The sequence below is a fragment of the Sceloporus undulatus genome, chromosome 5, assembly GCF_019175285.1.
Source record: "Sceloporus undulatus isolate JIND9_A2432 ecotype Alabama chromosome 5, SceUnd_v1.1, whole genome shotgun sequence".
NCBI lineage: Eukaryota > Metazoa > Chordata > Lepidosauria > Squamata > Phrynosomatidae > Sceloporus > Sceloporus undulatus.
Window position 1 is genome coordinate 2516939 of NC_056526.1, and position 13781 is coordinate 2530719.

Sequence of the window (13781 nt, forward strand, 5' to 3'; positions counted from 1 at the left end):
TGACCAAGTATTGCGTCCATTTAATTGACTTTAAAGGTGAGGAGAAGCCTAAGCAGTGGCCTATATCAGAGCTATCTAGCAGAAATCTTTGCATGCAGAATTATGCATTGGTTATACTACCTTTGTGTTAAATGGCAACCATTGTGTAGCTGGACTGAGATCTGGGGTGCTGCCACACTGCGGAATTAATTTAGTTCAATACCACATTAACTGCCATGGCTCCATGTTATGGAATCCTGGGATTTTTAGTTTAGTGAGATATTTAGGCTTCTCTGCCAAAGAGTTCTGGTGCCACAACAAATTGCAAATCCCAGGATTCCATAGGATGGAGCCATGACAGTTAAAGCAGTGTCAAACTGCATAAATCCTGCAGTGTGGCAGCAGCCACCAAGGCCTAAATCCTATCAGTTAGTCCCAACTACAGTAGATCTATTGAATGAATTGTTGAATGGTGAGTCAAGTCCTAGCTAAATCCCATTGATTCAATGGCTCATCCTTAGTTGACAATACTCAGAATCCTGTGTGTGTAACACCTTCATAAGTGGGAGTTACATACTTGGTAAGGTTATATGAGGGAATTAGAATTGGCAGTTTTGTCGAGTAGAGGACTGCTAATATGATACTATATACCAGAGAAAGCAAAGAGATGGATGGACAGCGGGGCTGAGGCAGCACGGGGCCTATGTGCATAAGGCACTTTTCTGGTGCCTTATTGTGGGTTTTTTTGCAATTCACTAGCAGGGCTTCTTTGGAGGTTTTTAAACAAAGTCTAGATGTCCATCTGTCAGGGATGCTTTGATTGAGAGTTCTTGCATGGCAGAATGGGGTTGGGCTGGGTGGCCCTTGAGGTCTCTTCCAATTCTATGATTCTGTGACTCTATGAATGCCACTTCCTTCCTGCCTTCTAGCTTATAAAGAATGGGCTGCCGTCAGCTGCAAGGAACTTGCTTCCTATCTGTGCAAGTTCTCCTTGTAAGAAGATCTGATGAATCTCCTGATCCTCACCTTCAGCCTGATCACAACCCCACCTTGATCAAGATGGACCTTTTCTTCCAATGGACAAAGTACTCTATGATAATGCCTTGTCCCCAGTGTGCGATGGGTTCAGCTTCCTCTGGACTAGACAGCAATAAATTCATTCTATTAAACTGTATGTACCTCTGTGTTCATCTCTTCTCATTCCTTTATTATCGCTATCAAGTTGGATCAAGGAACCAACGTACTTGGGAAGAGGACAATACCCTGAAGTTCTTCTACTCAGTTTCTCCTTCTCTTAAATTGAAATCTGTTTCCTTGCAGTTTTCCAGGCATGAGTTCTATTATATTTCAGTTACATTATCCCTGTAATACACAAGAGAACATGGAAAGAAAACTAAGTTGTGGGAAGATTCAAAGTCCCACCAGTCAATTCCAGGAATAGATGTCGTTGGAGACGCTTTACAGATTGAATAATCACCTTTGAAGACTAGAAGCCTTTAAAAGCTAGGAAAAATATTTTGCTGTATAGTTGGTTTGTGCAAATCAAAAAGAACAGTTGTACTTCTGGGCTGAATTTTGTGATTCAGGTAAAAACAGACAATTCTGTTAGACTTCAGGCATGTCTACATGGCCCAAATGAATTGGTTTCTCCCCCTCTCATGATGCCCTATCTTATGATGCAGGGCCAAAGCCATGATTTGAGTGCAGACATGTGAAACTTGTTCCAAACTGAATCTGGCCCATCCCTCCCTTAGATCGGATTTAAAATACTTGCTTTTTGATCTGGATCTCCCAGAAAAGTCCATAGTACTCCAGAGTGATGCCAGGCAACCATATATGCATGCAATCCAGCCATGTGATTGACTCTGGGCACATTTTTCCCCAGTCTTGGCAGGAGTGGCATGCACCAGCGGTGATGGCACGGTGGGACATATGTGTAGACAGCCAACGGGTGTCACCCAGGTATCCATTTAATTGACTTTAAAGGTGAGGAGACATCTAAGTAGTGGCCTATATCAGGGTTGTACAGTCTGCCCTCCTCATACACGGAGGATCCATTCCAGCCCCCCCCCCCCCCCATGTATGGGGAAAATAGCATATGCTCGCGCTCCTTATAAAATAATGGGGTGTGTGCTCACGGTGGCACACGGGGTGCACAGTGCTAATATGCGCCCCATTATTTCTGCTGGGGCTTGCCTTCTGTGTAAGCTGAAAGCCACAGAAGGCAAGCCCACCTATAAGGAGGGCCAACTGTATAGTAGAAATCTTTGCATGAAGAATTATGCATTAGTTACACTACCTTTTTGTTAAATGGCAACCATTGTGCAGCTGGACAGAGATTTGAGCCAGAATATTCACTTCTGGGGCTAGAATTTTTGGGGAGCAACCTGGAATACTCTGGCCAGTGTAGACCCATCTATTATTAGCAGATAAGTAGCATAGACAAATGGAAAAGTTTGGTTGATTGGAACCAAGGCCTATTGCTGTCCCACTAACAGTAAACTTTAACTTATCCCAGCCAATGGGATGAAATTAGAAAATAAAGATAGACAAAAGGTATAAAATGGCATGCATCTGTTATCTAAAGACATAGCTGTGTTGGTCTGAAAAGTGCTTCAAGGTCCCTTTGCACATTTCTGTTGTGTTCAGTGTCTGCTTGCGAAGTGCATGGGATGTGTGCTCTGTGTGTGATTGAGTGGAGGCTCTGTCTATAGACAGAATTAAAAGCACAAACTACAGGAAAACAATAGAAAGACCACCTGGATGGCAAGAGCTGTTCATCAGTGGAACATGCTCCATGCAGGATGGTGGACTCTCCTTCTTTGGAGGTTTTTAAACAGAGGCTGGATGACTCTTTATCAGCAATGTTTTGATGGTGTTGGGATCTCTTCCAACTCTAGAATTCCTTGTTTCTAAGTGACTATTGTTGAAAAGTGCACTTCTTGGGGGGGAAAGATACATTTAGAGAGGATGCTTAGACAAAACACAGGGATTCATCTTTGGTAGACAAGAGACAAGGTAGACACATGCTTGAAAGACAGTTTATTACTTGGAGAAACCCTAGTCCATCCCACAATGGCATAAGGACAAGGATTTGAGTCTCTGGGTAACTTCTTGTGGCTTCGATGTCCAAGAATCATTTTCTCAGCTTTATTCTTTGTGCCAAGTGTCCCTGGCAGGTTGAGATGAACAACCACATTCAGTACAGGTTCAACATGCACAAGTACTTCATATGTACTGAGCACGGAAGATCATTCCATTTTTTATAATCTGAAAGACAACCACAAAGTAATGTTAATGCTGGATAGGTCTTCCTACACTTTCTAGTATGAATCCTGTTGGCTAGTCCCCAGTAAAGTAAATGAGGCTCCATCTACACTGCGGAATTAATGTAGTTTGACGCTCATTTAACTGTCCTGGCTAAATGCCATGGAATTCTGGGATTTCCAACTCTACGATTCATTTGGGAATAGTGTAGATATCCTCCAATAGAGGTATGCTCTATAGAATCTTTCTACTGAATACTTTGTTGTTGTTTGCCTTCAAGTCCTTTCCAACATATGGCAACCATAAGGTGAACCTATCATTGAGTTTACTTGGCAAGATTTGTTAAGAGGAGGATTGGCATCTTCTGGGGCTGAGACAATGGTACTTGCCCAAGGTCACCAGTGGTTTTTCATTCCTGAATGGGGATTCAAACCTTGGTCTCCTGCGCAGGAAGTACATGGATTTATAATTGGTTGATTGGCCGAACCCATAAGATGGTCAGCAATGGTTTCTTTCCATCCTGGAGAGAAATGACCAGTGGGGTATCAAGTGGAGCTCTGTCCTGGGCCCACTGCTATTCAACATCTTTATCAATCACTTGGATGAAAGAACTAGGGGCATACTTAGCAAATTTGCAGGTGACACCAAATTGGGAGGAGTAGCTAATACTCCAGAGGACAGGATCAAAATTCAAAATGACCTGAATAGACTAGAAAGCTGGACCAAAGCTAACAAAATGAAATTCAACATGGAGAAATGTAAGGTACTGCACTTAGGGTAAAAAAATGAAATGCATAGATATAGGATGGGGGACACCTGGCTTAAGGAGACAACATGTGAAAGGGATCTAGAAGTCCAAGTAGACCACAAGTTGAACATGAGTCAACAGTGCGATGCGGCAGCTAACAAGGCCAATGCAATTTTAGGCTGTATCAATAGAAGTATAGTGTCTAGATAAAGAGAAGTAATAGTGCCACTGTATTCTGCTTTGGTCAGGCCCCACCTGGAATATTGTGTCCAGTTCTGGGCAAAACAATTCAAAAAGGGCATTGAGAAACTGGAGCCATGTGTCCAAAGGAGGGCGACTAAAATGGTGAAAGGTCTGGAAACCATGTCCTATGAGGAATGACTTAGGGAGCTGGGGATGTTTAGCCTGGAGAAGAGAAGATTAAGAGGTGATATGATAGCCCTGTTTAAATATTTGAAGGGATGTCATTTTGAGTATAATAAATAATAAAACTTTAATTTATATCCCACTTTTTCCCCCCACAATCAAAGTGGGGTACAACCGTTAAAAAATACAATATATACACTCCCCCCTTTAAAAAAGATTAAACAATTCTATGCATTAAAATTACAAACGATAAAATCTAAAAACAATAATACGATAATAAAATAACGATGGGCAGAGTCTTCGCTTATATATGTCCGTGGAGGGAGCGTTAAGTGGCTGGGTTCTATTCCGGGAAGGCCTGCCGGAAGAGATCCGTCTTGACAGCTTTCTTGAACCTCTCAAGGTTGGCAATTTGACGGATCTCATCCGGCAGGCCATTCCATAAAGTGGGAGCAATGGGGAAAAGGTCCTCTGGGAGGTTGCCATCGATCTGGTCTTTGTGGACTGCATCACATTCCTCCCAGAGGATCTGAGGGTACAGGGGGGATTATATGGAAGGAGGCGATCCCTTAAGTAGGTTGGGCCCAAGCCATGGAGGGCTTTAAAGGTAATGACCAACAACGGAAACGAATAGGCAGCCAGTGGAGTGATTGCAATATTGGTGTAATATGGTCACTCCTAGTTGTTCCTGTAATCAATCTGGCTGCCATATTCTGTACCAGTTGAAGTTTCCAGACTAGGCGCAAGGGTAGCCCCATGTAGAGTGCATTGCAAAAATCAAGTCTTGAGGTTACCAGTGCATGTACTACAGTTTCGAGGTCTCCCGGTTCCAGGAAAGGGCACAGCTGACATATCAGCCAGAGCTGATAGCAGGCACTCTTGACCGTCTCATTCACCCGATTTCTCATCTGAAGCGACGAGTCGAGAAGCACCCCAAGCTGCGAACACAGTCCTTTGAGGGGAACGTGAGCCCCTCTAGGACTGGAGGTTGCGGCTCGATACCTGGTTTGGGAGCCCCTAATGTAAGTACCTCCATTTTGTCTGGATTCAACTTGAATCCAGTCTATTATTGCTGCAAGATATTGACTGAGGGGAGAAATGCCATCTGTTGTTGTTGCTGATGACCAAGACATGGAGAAGTATATTTGGGTGTCATCAGCATACTGATAACACCCCGCTCATGTCTACGGATGATTTCTCCCAGCGGCTTCATATAGATGTTGAATAACATCGGGAACAGGATGGCGCCCTGAGGGACGCCACAATTAAGCTCTGTTTTTGAGGAGCAACTGTCCCTGAGCATCACCCTCTGGAATCTATCTGAGAGGAACCACTGCAAAGCAGTGCCTCCAATTCCTAACTCTCTCAGGCGTTCGAAGAGGATTATTATTATTATTATTATTATTATTATTATTATTAACCTTTATTTATAAAGCACTGTAAATTTACACAGCACTGAACATACAATCTTTTTACTTGGACGGTTCCCTGCCCTCAGGCTTACAATTGTGGCCTATTGCGTCAAATGCCGCTGAGAGGTCTAATAGCACCAACAGGGTCACGCTTCCTCTGTCGATGCTTAGACGAAGGTCATCAGTTAAGGCGACCATGGCAGTCTCCACCCCATATCCTATCCTGAAGCCAGTTTGAAATGGATCTAGAAAATCCATTTCAAATCCAAATATTGAAGAGGGAGCAAGCTTGTTTTCTGCTTCTCCAGAGACTAGAACATGGAATAATGTATTCAAACTGCAGGAAAAGAGATTCCACCTCAACATTAGGAGGAACTTCCTGACAGTAAAGGCTGTTCTATAGTGGAACAAACTCCCTCGGAGTGTAGTGGAGTCTCCTTCCTTGGAGGTCTTTAAGCAGAGGCTGGATGGCCATCTTTCGGGGATTCTTTGATTGAGATTTCCTGCATGGCAAAATGGAGTTGGACTGGATGGCCCTTGCGGTCTCTTCCAACTCTATGATTCAAACTACTACACCATGTTGTGCTCTTTGCTACAGTGGCACAATGTATAAGTAATGGTGAATGCACATTGCTATCAATGTAGTGTATAATGCAGAAGGACAATACACACAGGCAGTATGCAGTGCTCATCGGTAGTACTCTTCATGCATTTGTGTGTGACCTGCTACAGTCCCGCATGTGAAAAGCCACTTCTTTCACTATCAGCTGGATGCATCCATGCATTGTCCAAAAAAGTCACTGTGCATACGCGGGACAATTTACACTTGTATATTTCACCAGACAGTCTCTATGTGGAAGCTGGCTCCACTCTGCCTCACCTGACGTGGCTGAGAGATGGGCACAGGCTTCTTGACCCTTAACGCTGGGTTTGCCAGAGTCCCAAGGCCAATAGGTCAGTGTTGAGCGGTCAGACCACTGCCAGGCTCCATTCTGCCAAGACAGCAAAAAGAGGGAAGAGTGTCACAAATCAAGAAATAGCTTGGCTTATTAGCAAATGCAGCCCTACCAGCACTCTTCTTCTCAGTGAACCCCAAAACTGTCCCAGATGGACCAGATAGGCCCTGGTCCTGTTTACCATAATAAACACAACGTGAAGGCCGTGGATAAAAATAATGGGAAATTAGATTGAGAAACATTTTCCTCCTCTCCATCATAATAATGGGTCTAGTGGTATAGTGGTTTGGACATTGGACTATGATTCTGGAAAGCAGGGTTCAAATCCCTACTCAGCCAAGAAAAGTAGCTGAGCCTTGAGGTCACCAGAAGTCAAAAATGACTTGAAGGCATATAACACTTACAAACACAGAGGTGGGTTATTGTGGAACCCAGCCTGGGACCCAATGGGGTGAGGCAAGTGAATCATAGAATCGTAGCGTTGGAAGAGACCACAAGGGCCATCCAGTCCAACCCCATTCTGCCATGTGTGTAGGTTTCTTGTGAGGAAGCAAAACGAAGGCATTGCCCTCCGGAGATAGCAATTCTGCCCCACTCCCCATGGCATTTCCCTCTAGTCCCCAAATTTCTAGCACTGCAGCAACTTAAAACTGCCAGCAAGCATTTAGAAATCATGTAGGCCTCCAAAGAAAAAGGGCAGGACAACTGATCCCAAGAAGGCAAAGAGAGTAAATACAACAGTGCTAGATATGGAAGATTTTCAAAGACCCACTCTCTGCAATGCTAGAAATAAGGAGACCAGAGGAAAAATTCATTATGTGAAGGAGTACAGCTCCCAGGGGCTCTTCTGCTAAAGTTGAATGGAGAGAGATTTAAGACAATAAAGGGAAGACACTCTAGACATTGCAAAGGGAAATTGTAGTACCTTTGGGACTAACAGAAAGAAAGAAGCTGGTATCATGAGCTTTCATAGGCTTGAGTCTCCTTCCTCGGATGAATGGAGTGGAGCATCCACTTTATTTATCTGAGGAAGTAAACAAAAGACTAGGAAAGCTCATGCTACCAACTTCTTTCTTTCAGTTACTCTCAAAGGTGTTCCAAGATCGCCCTGCATACTGATTTCCCAGACTAACATGGCTATGTCTCTGAATTCTTGACCTCAACCCATGGAAGCCTTTTGAATGAGAAACTTCCAAGACACCCGACACTACTCAGGTCCTGCAGACTCAGGGCAGCTGAATCTTCATCGATTAGGTCTATCTATCTGATATGAGGTCTTCCTCTCTTCCTACTGCCTTCTGCCTTGCCAAGTATCATCGTCTTTTCTAGGAAGTCCTGTCTTCTCCTGATCTGGCCAAAGTATGACAGCCTCAGTTTAGTCACCTTGGCTCCTAGGAAGACCTCAGGTTTCATTTCCTCTTGGACCCATTTACACTCGTCCCTCCCCATTTGCGGCTTTGATTTGTGCAGATTTAATTATTCACAGATTTTATTAATATGTCTCTCTCTCTCCCTCTATCTCTATCTCTATCTCTGGCTTTACTTCATGAATGAAGATTCAGGAAGGACTCATCCCATGCTTTCTACAAGTGCACTGATGACTAAAAAGGCTGATTTGAGATAAACAAGTTCGGTTGCAGAAAGCACAGCAGAATATCTCCTTGGGTGATGTTTCCAAGTTGTGGTTCTTTCTGCACTGTCGTTTCTCTTTGAGGCTCATTTGAGGAATATCTAGGCCCTCCAGCGCTACTCTATGGTCAACTTTAACCAAAAGTTGCACTGGAGGACCTAGAGGTTCCTAGAGAGAAGACTCCTCTAGGCATTTGTAGCTCCTCTGGTGCAACTCTATGGTCAATGTCTGGCAGATGTTGACAACGGAGTTGCACCAGAGGACCTAGAGATTCCTAGAGAGGTGTTCTCTTGGGTAAAACATAGGGTTTCTAACCCCAGTGAATGTGGAAGGATGAGCGCATTTGTTTTTAGCAGTCCATGGTATCTGCAGAAGTCTTCTCCAGTACCATATTTCAAATGAGCTGGTTTTCTTTCTATCTCCCACCCAGCTCTCACACTGGTACATAGTGATGGGGAATACAGTAAAATGGCATGTGACTTTTGCCTTTCTTGAATATAGGCAGAGATGTACCAGCAGGCCTTATTAAACCAGTGGTTCCCAAACTTTGGCCATCCAGGTGTTTTGGACTTCATCTCCCAGAATCCCCAGCCTTCTTGGCCAATCACCAGGAATTCTGGGTGCTGAAGTCCAAAACATCTGGAGGACCAAAGTTTGGGAATCACTGTATTAGTCCCTCTTCAAGTGATGGGGACTTTATGGCTGTAGGATATTTTCCAAAGAATGGATGAAACTTCTTTGTTTCAATCTTGATTCTCAGTTTTCTACCCTTCCAGAGAAATTTTCGTAACTCTGTGTTCCAACTTGCGAAGATCTTCCTATCGTTTGTTACTGGCAGATTTAATAGTAAAAACATGATTTTCAGTAGGATCATCATTTTGATCACTGAAATCCTGCCTAGAATTGAAGGCTCTAATTTATTCCATTTTTGTAAATCCTTTTGTATTTCCTTCCAGGTCTTTTTATAGTTGTTTTCTTAGAGGTTGATGTTATTGGATGTCAGCCAGACACCTAAATATTTTATTTCCCCCCTGATTTTACATCCTGATTTTCTAGGTAATACTGTAGTTCTTCTTTTGTGTTCATATTTTTAATTAATATCCATCTTTTTTCTTTGTTAATTTTAAAGCCCAAATACTTTCTGATGAGGTTCATTTCTTCATCAGTTCTTCTATGTTGTTAACAGCATCTTCTAATGCCATGACCATGTCATCAGCATATGTCTTGATCTGATATTTATGTCCCTTTACTTTAGTTCCTTTTATTTTATTGTTTGATCTTAATGCATTGTTTAACACCTCTAACACCATAATGAAAAGTAGTGGCAACAGTGGGCATCCCTGTCTAGTACCTTTATTAACCACAAATTCAGTTGTTTTAATATCATTTATAAGGAGCTGAGCACTTTGGTGTTTAGATATCTGTCTGACATTGCTTAGAAAAATTTCCCCTAGAGATTAATTTTTTCCAATATCTCTAACATAAATCTCTATTTCAAATGAGATCAATGGGAAACTCTAAAAGACAACAAAGAGAGAGGAAACCATGCAGTACCTGACTTGAACTTATATGCATAGGTCTGCAGTCTTTTATGGCTTCAGGACTGGATACAACTGACCAATAAACATATATTAAATCTAGAAGGAGCAGATCTAAGGTACGGGTGGCATGCTTACCTATAGTACCAAACAATGATAGTTAATAGAGACTTTAATAATCATCCAGTAAGAAGAAACCTGCTAAAAATTTGGCTTCAGATAAAGGGGAAATTCTACAATAAAATTCCATAATGGATCTCAACATATATTTTGGGAGGTGGAGCAGTGATCAAATATGGATTACATTCAAGGAGTTAGTGAAAAAAGATTGACAAGGTAACATGCAACTGAAACAAAGAGAATTAACTAAGGAAAACATTAATCTATATTAGTTCAACTATTTGCAAATCTAAGGAAATATGTAGAAGACATAAGAAATGAAGGAAGAGAAGAACATCAAAACGAGCTAGACAAACTGCTATGGAAAACAGATAATAAAAAAGTATGAACGATTTGCAAAATATTTTTAGAAAGAGAACTGGAAAGAGGAACAGTTAACGAATATATGGGCGGATGGGCACAAGGTATAGGCCACTCATTGCTTGGAAAAGTGGGAGAAAGCCTGGAAAGGAACACATGGATTTTCTACATCCCAGGAATTGAAGGAATTGCTTTTGAGAATCTCAAACAATCTCAGTCAGTAAAGAACTACTCAGAAACTAAACTAGTGAACAAAAAAAGAGAGAGAAAGAGGGGAAGAAATGAGAAGAAGCAGTGAAACAGATGGACAAAGGTTTGTTTACAATACTTAATTAGATAACAACGTTCTTTTTTAGGAAGGAGATAGATATGGGAAACGAACTGATAGATTAAGAGAAAGTGGAGGAAAAATAGGGAATAAATATCGTCATACATAGAAAACTGAATGTAAAAAAAAGAGACTATTGGTGAGAAACAGGAGATATAGGAGTAAATAAAAGATGGTATAGGCCTGGTACAGATTAGGAGAAAGAGGCGGCCAGAGGCTTTCCCTTTCTCCTCCAGATCATTGCTGCAGCAACCACACGTCCGTGACAACGATCTGCTAGGAAAAGGAGCTCCGAAATGGAGCTCCTTCCTGCAATGCTGCTAAGGCACCATCTGCACCTTAAGGCATTGTGGTGATGTGTCTTGTGCCCCGCACTGTTTGTATATGTCGCACAAGACACATCATTGGTACACTCGTTTAAATGCTTGCACATCAAAATGGTGGCACTCATATGTACTAGGGTTTTGGAGTGTGCAGTTGCTGTGCATTCCTGAACCCTAGTATTAGCACCACCATGGCACTTTTGGCTAATCTGTACTGGGCCATAAGCACTAATAAGGTAGTAAAAAGTTGCGAAGATACCGTATATCCACGGGTCACAACAAAATCTGGCTATAAGTCGATCTCATGTATAATTCGAGTGCAAGTTTTGGGGCCAAAATTATGGATTTTGTTATGACCCGTGGATAAGTCGAGGGTAAAACTTAGGGGCATATAGCAAAGAAACTAAAGGACGAAGCAAAGCAAAACAATGTCAAAGAACTTATAAAATTAACTGTGTGCTTACTCTTAAGACTTTATGGATGAGAAAATAGAGGGGGTCAGTGCTTCACATATTATACTTTTGCTTTTTATCAGGAGATGGTTCCTTCTTTTAAATAAGAGTTAAGATACAGTATTTACATTGACCTGTGGATAAGTCGAGTCAGTTTTTTGGGGTCAATTGACCTAAATTTCTAGACTTATACATGAGTATATACAGTAAATCAGTATTTAAGAATTGTACATTTGGAAGTGATTAGGGGAAATATATTGAATGTAAAGAATAGAAAGAAATGAACATGTTGAAGCAAGTAAGTTGTATTAATAGAATAAAATCAATAATAAAAAAGGAACTGTTATGTTTTCACTACTCTGGCTCTGGAGGTGCTTCGGAGCAGTTTTGCATTCTTACAAGTTGGCAGGAATTACCCTTCTGACATTCTCGGCACGTGTAGTTCGTAAAACCATATACTTAAAGAAAGACTCATCTTTTTTGATCCATTAAACAGGGATACCATTCTCTGCACAACAAAATGAGATTTTGCAAAATGTGTTCAAAGCACACTTGCCAACAAATAGCTGCAGTCTTCCCAGTCAATCCATTGCTTTGTCCCTTCCTTCCCCACCCAACATCTAATCTTGTTCTATCTCCTGGTTTCCATGTACAGAGACCTACAGATCCCTTGAACTCAGTTGGTATTTGGGTTGTGTGCCTCGGAGGAGGAAGACCGTCAAAGGCTGGGCACTCACCTGCTGAGGATTGGAGAGTCCAATCCAGATTCCTTCATCATCATCATAGTGGAAGAGAATGTAGCTGGATATCATAGTGCTCTGCGCTACTGAGCGGATCGAAGCGAGGTGGCTATCGTAGCCGTAACTTTGGCAGTCTTGCTGAATGGATATAAGAGAATGAGGGTTATTTTGATGCACCATTAATAGAATCATAGAGACCCCAAGAAGGGCCATCCAGTCCAATCCAATTCTGCCACGCAGGAACTCACAATCAAAGCACTACCTGTCATAAATAGCTATCTAGTCTTTGCTTAAAAACCCTCCAAAGAAGGAGACTGACTCGACTACACTTCAAGGCAGCTTATTACTGTTAAGTGGCTCTTACCATCAGGATGTTCCTCCTAATGTTAAGGCAGAATCTCTTTTCCTCTAGTTCGAATCCATTGTTCTGGGTCTTATTCTCTGGAGCAGCAGAAAAAAAGCTTCCTCCATCTTCAATATGACACCCCTTCAAATGTTTAAACAAGGCTATCGTAATCATCTCTGAACCTTCCTTCTCCAGGCTAAACATACCCAGCTCCCTAAGACTCTACTTCATAAAGACCTTCCACCATTTTGGTTGCTCTCCTTTGGACATGAGCACACTCCAGCTTCTCATCATCCTTCTTGAATTGTGGACCCAGAACTGGAGCAGGATTATTCCAAGGCAGAATAGGGTGGCACTATTACTTCCCTTGATCTAGACATTATACTTCTCTTGATGCAACCAAACATTACATTGGTCTATTTTGCTGCCACATCACACTATTGAGTCACTTTCAGCTTGTGGTCTACTAGGACTTCTAGATCCCTATCACATGCAGTCTTGTTCAGTTGTGTGTCCCCCATCCTATATCTATGCATTTCATTTTTTTCTGTCTAACAGCAGTACCTTACATTTATCTGTGTGGAGTTGGCGCATTAAATGACTGCATCTAGTTTCCTTCCAAATCTTAGTGATTTTTGTATTCCTTGCCAACATGAGTCCACCTTTTCGGAGCAGAAAGGTGGGCTGTAAATAAGGTGATTGATTGTTCCAGAGAGTAGAATGAGGATCAATGGATTCAAATGGCAAGAAAAGAGATTCCTCTTAGACATTAGGAAGAACTTCTCAAGTGTAAGAGCTGTTTGAGGACCGAATAGCCTGCCTCGGTGGACTAGAGCCACTTCCCTGGCAGTGCCAGCTTCCTCCCAACAAACGTCTTACCTCTGCATCCTTCCAGGGCAGCTTTCTTGTGAAGAGTCCATAACAATATTTCTGGTATGCCATCCAGCCTCTGGGGCAGCTTGACCCTTCTATGCCTGTCTCATGGGATGGAAAAAGCCAATTAGAGTTTAGTCTGGAAAATACAAAACTATGGAGAAAGAGGGTCACAGTGTCGTCATTTTCCCCCTGGAACTCCGCCATACGATAGCAAGCAGCAGTGAGGAGAAGGGAATGGAAATATCATCCTTGAGAGAGGATGGGTGGCTTTTCAGATAATCCCAAAGTTTGGGGAGAAGATGTGCCTTTGCTAAGGACACAGAGTGAATCCTGCCAAGTG

At 42.2% G+C, this 13781-nt stretch overlaps 1 protein-coding gene across 1 annotated transcript; it reads right to left on the bottom strand.

The window, feature by feature from the left end:
* Nucleotides 1–1330: 1330 nt before the first annotated feature.
* Nucleotides 1331–13510, bottom strand: LOC121930825 (C-type lectin BfL-2-like). Its single transcript, XM_042467726.1, has 4 exons — nt 13445–13510; nt 12217–12357; nt 6653–6764; nt 1331–1341 (listed from the first exon to the last, which is right to left on the bottom strand). The coding sequence occupies exons 1-4, from the start codon at nt 13505–13507 to the stop codon at nt 1331–1333; spliced, it is 327 nt and encodes a 108-aa protein (XP_042323660.1). The 5' UTR covers nt 13508–13510.
* Between the last annotated feature and the right edge of the window lie 271 nt (nt 13511–13781).

Excerpts from the sequence above, each read along its gene's own strand:
- LOC121930825 (XM_042467726.1), bottom strand. The coding sequence starts at position 13,507 with ATGGCATACCAGAAATATTGTTATGGACTCTTCACAAGAAAGCTGCCC. Across the intron at positions 12,358-13,444 it reads TGCCCTGGAAGGATGCAGAG|CAAGACTGCCAAAGTTACGG; the intron begins GTAAGACGTTTG and ends ATATCCATTCAG. Across the intron at positions 6,765-12,216 it reads GACTCTCCAATCCTCAGCAG|AATGGAGCCTGGCAGTGGTC; the intron begins GTGAGTGCCCAG and ends CTGTCTTGGCAG.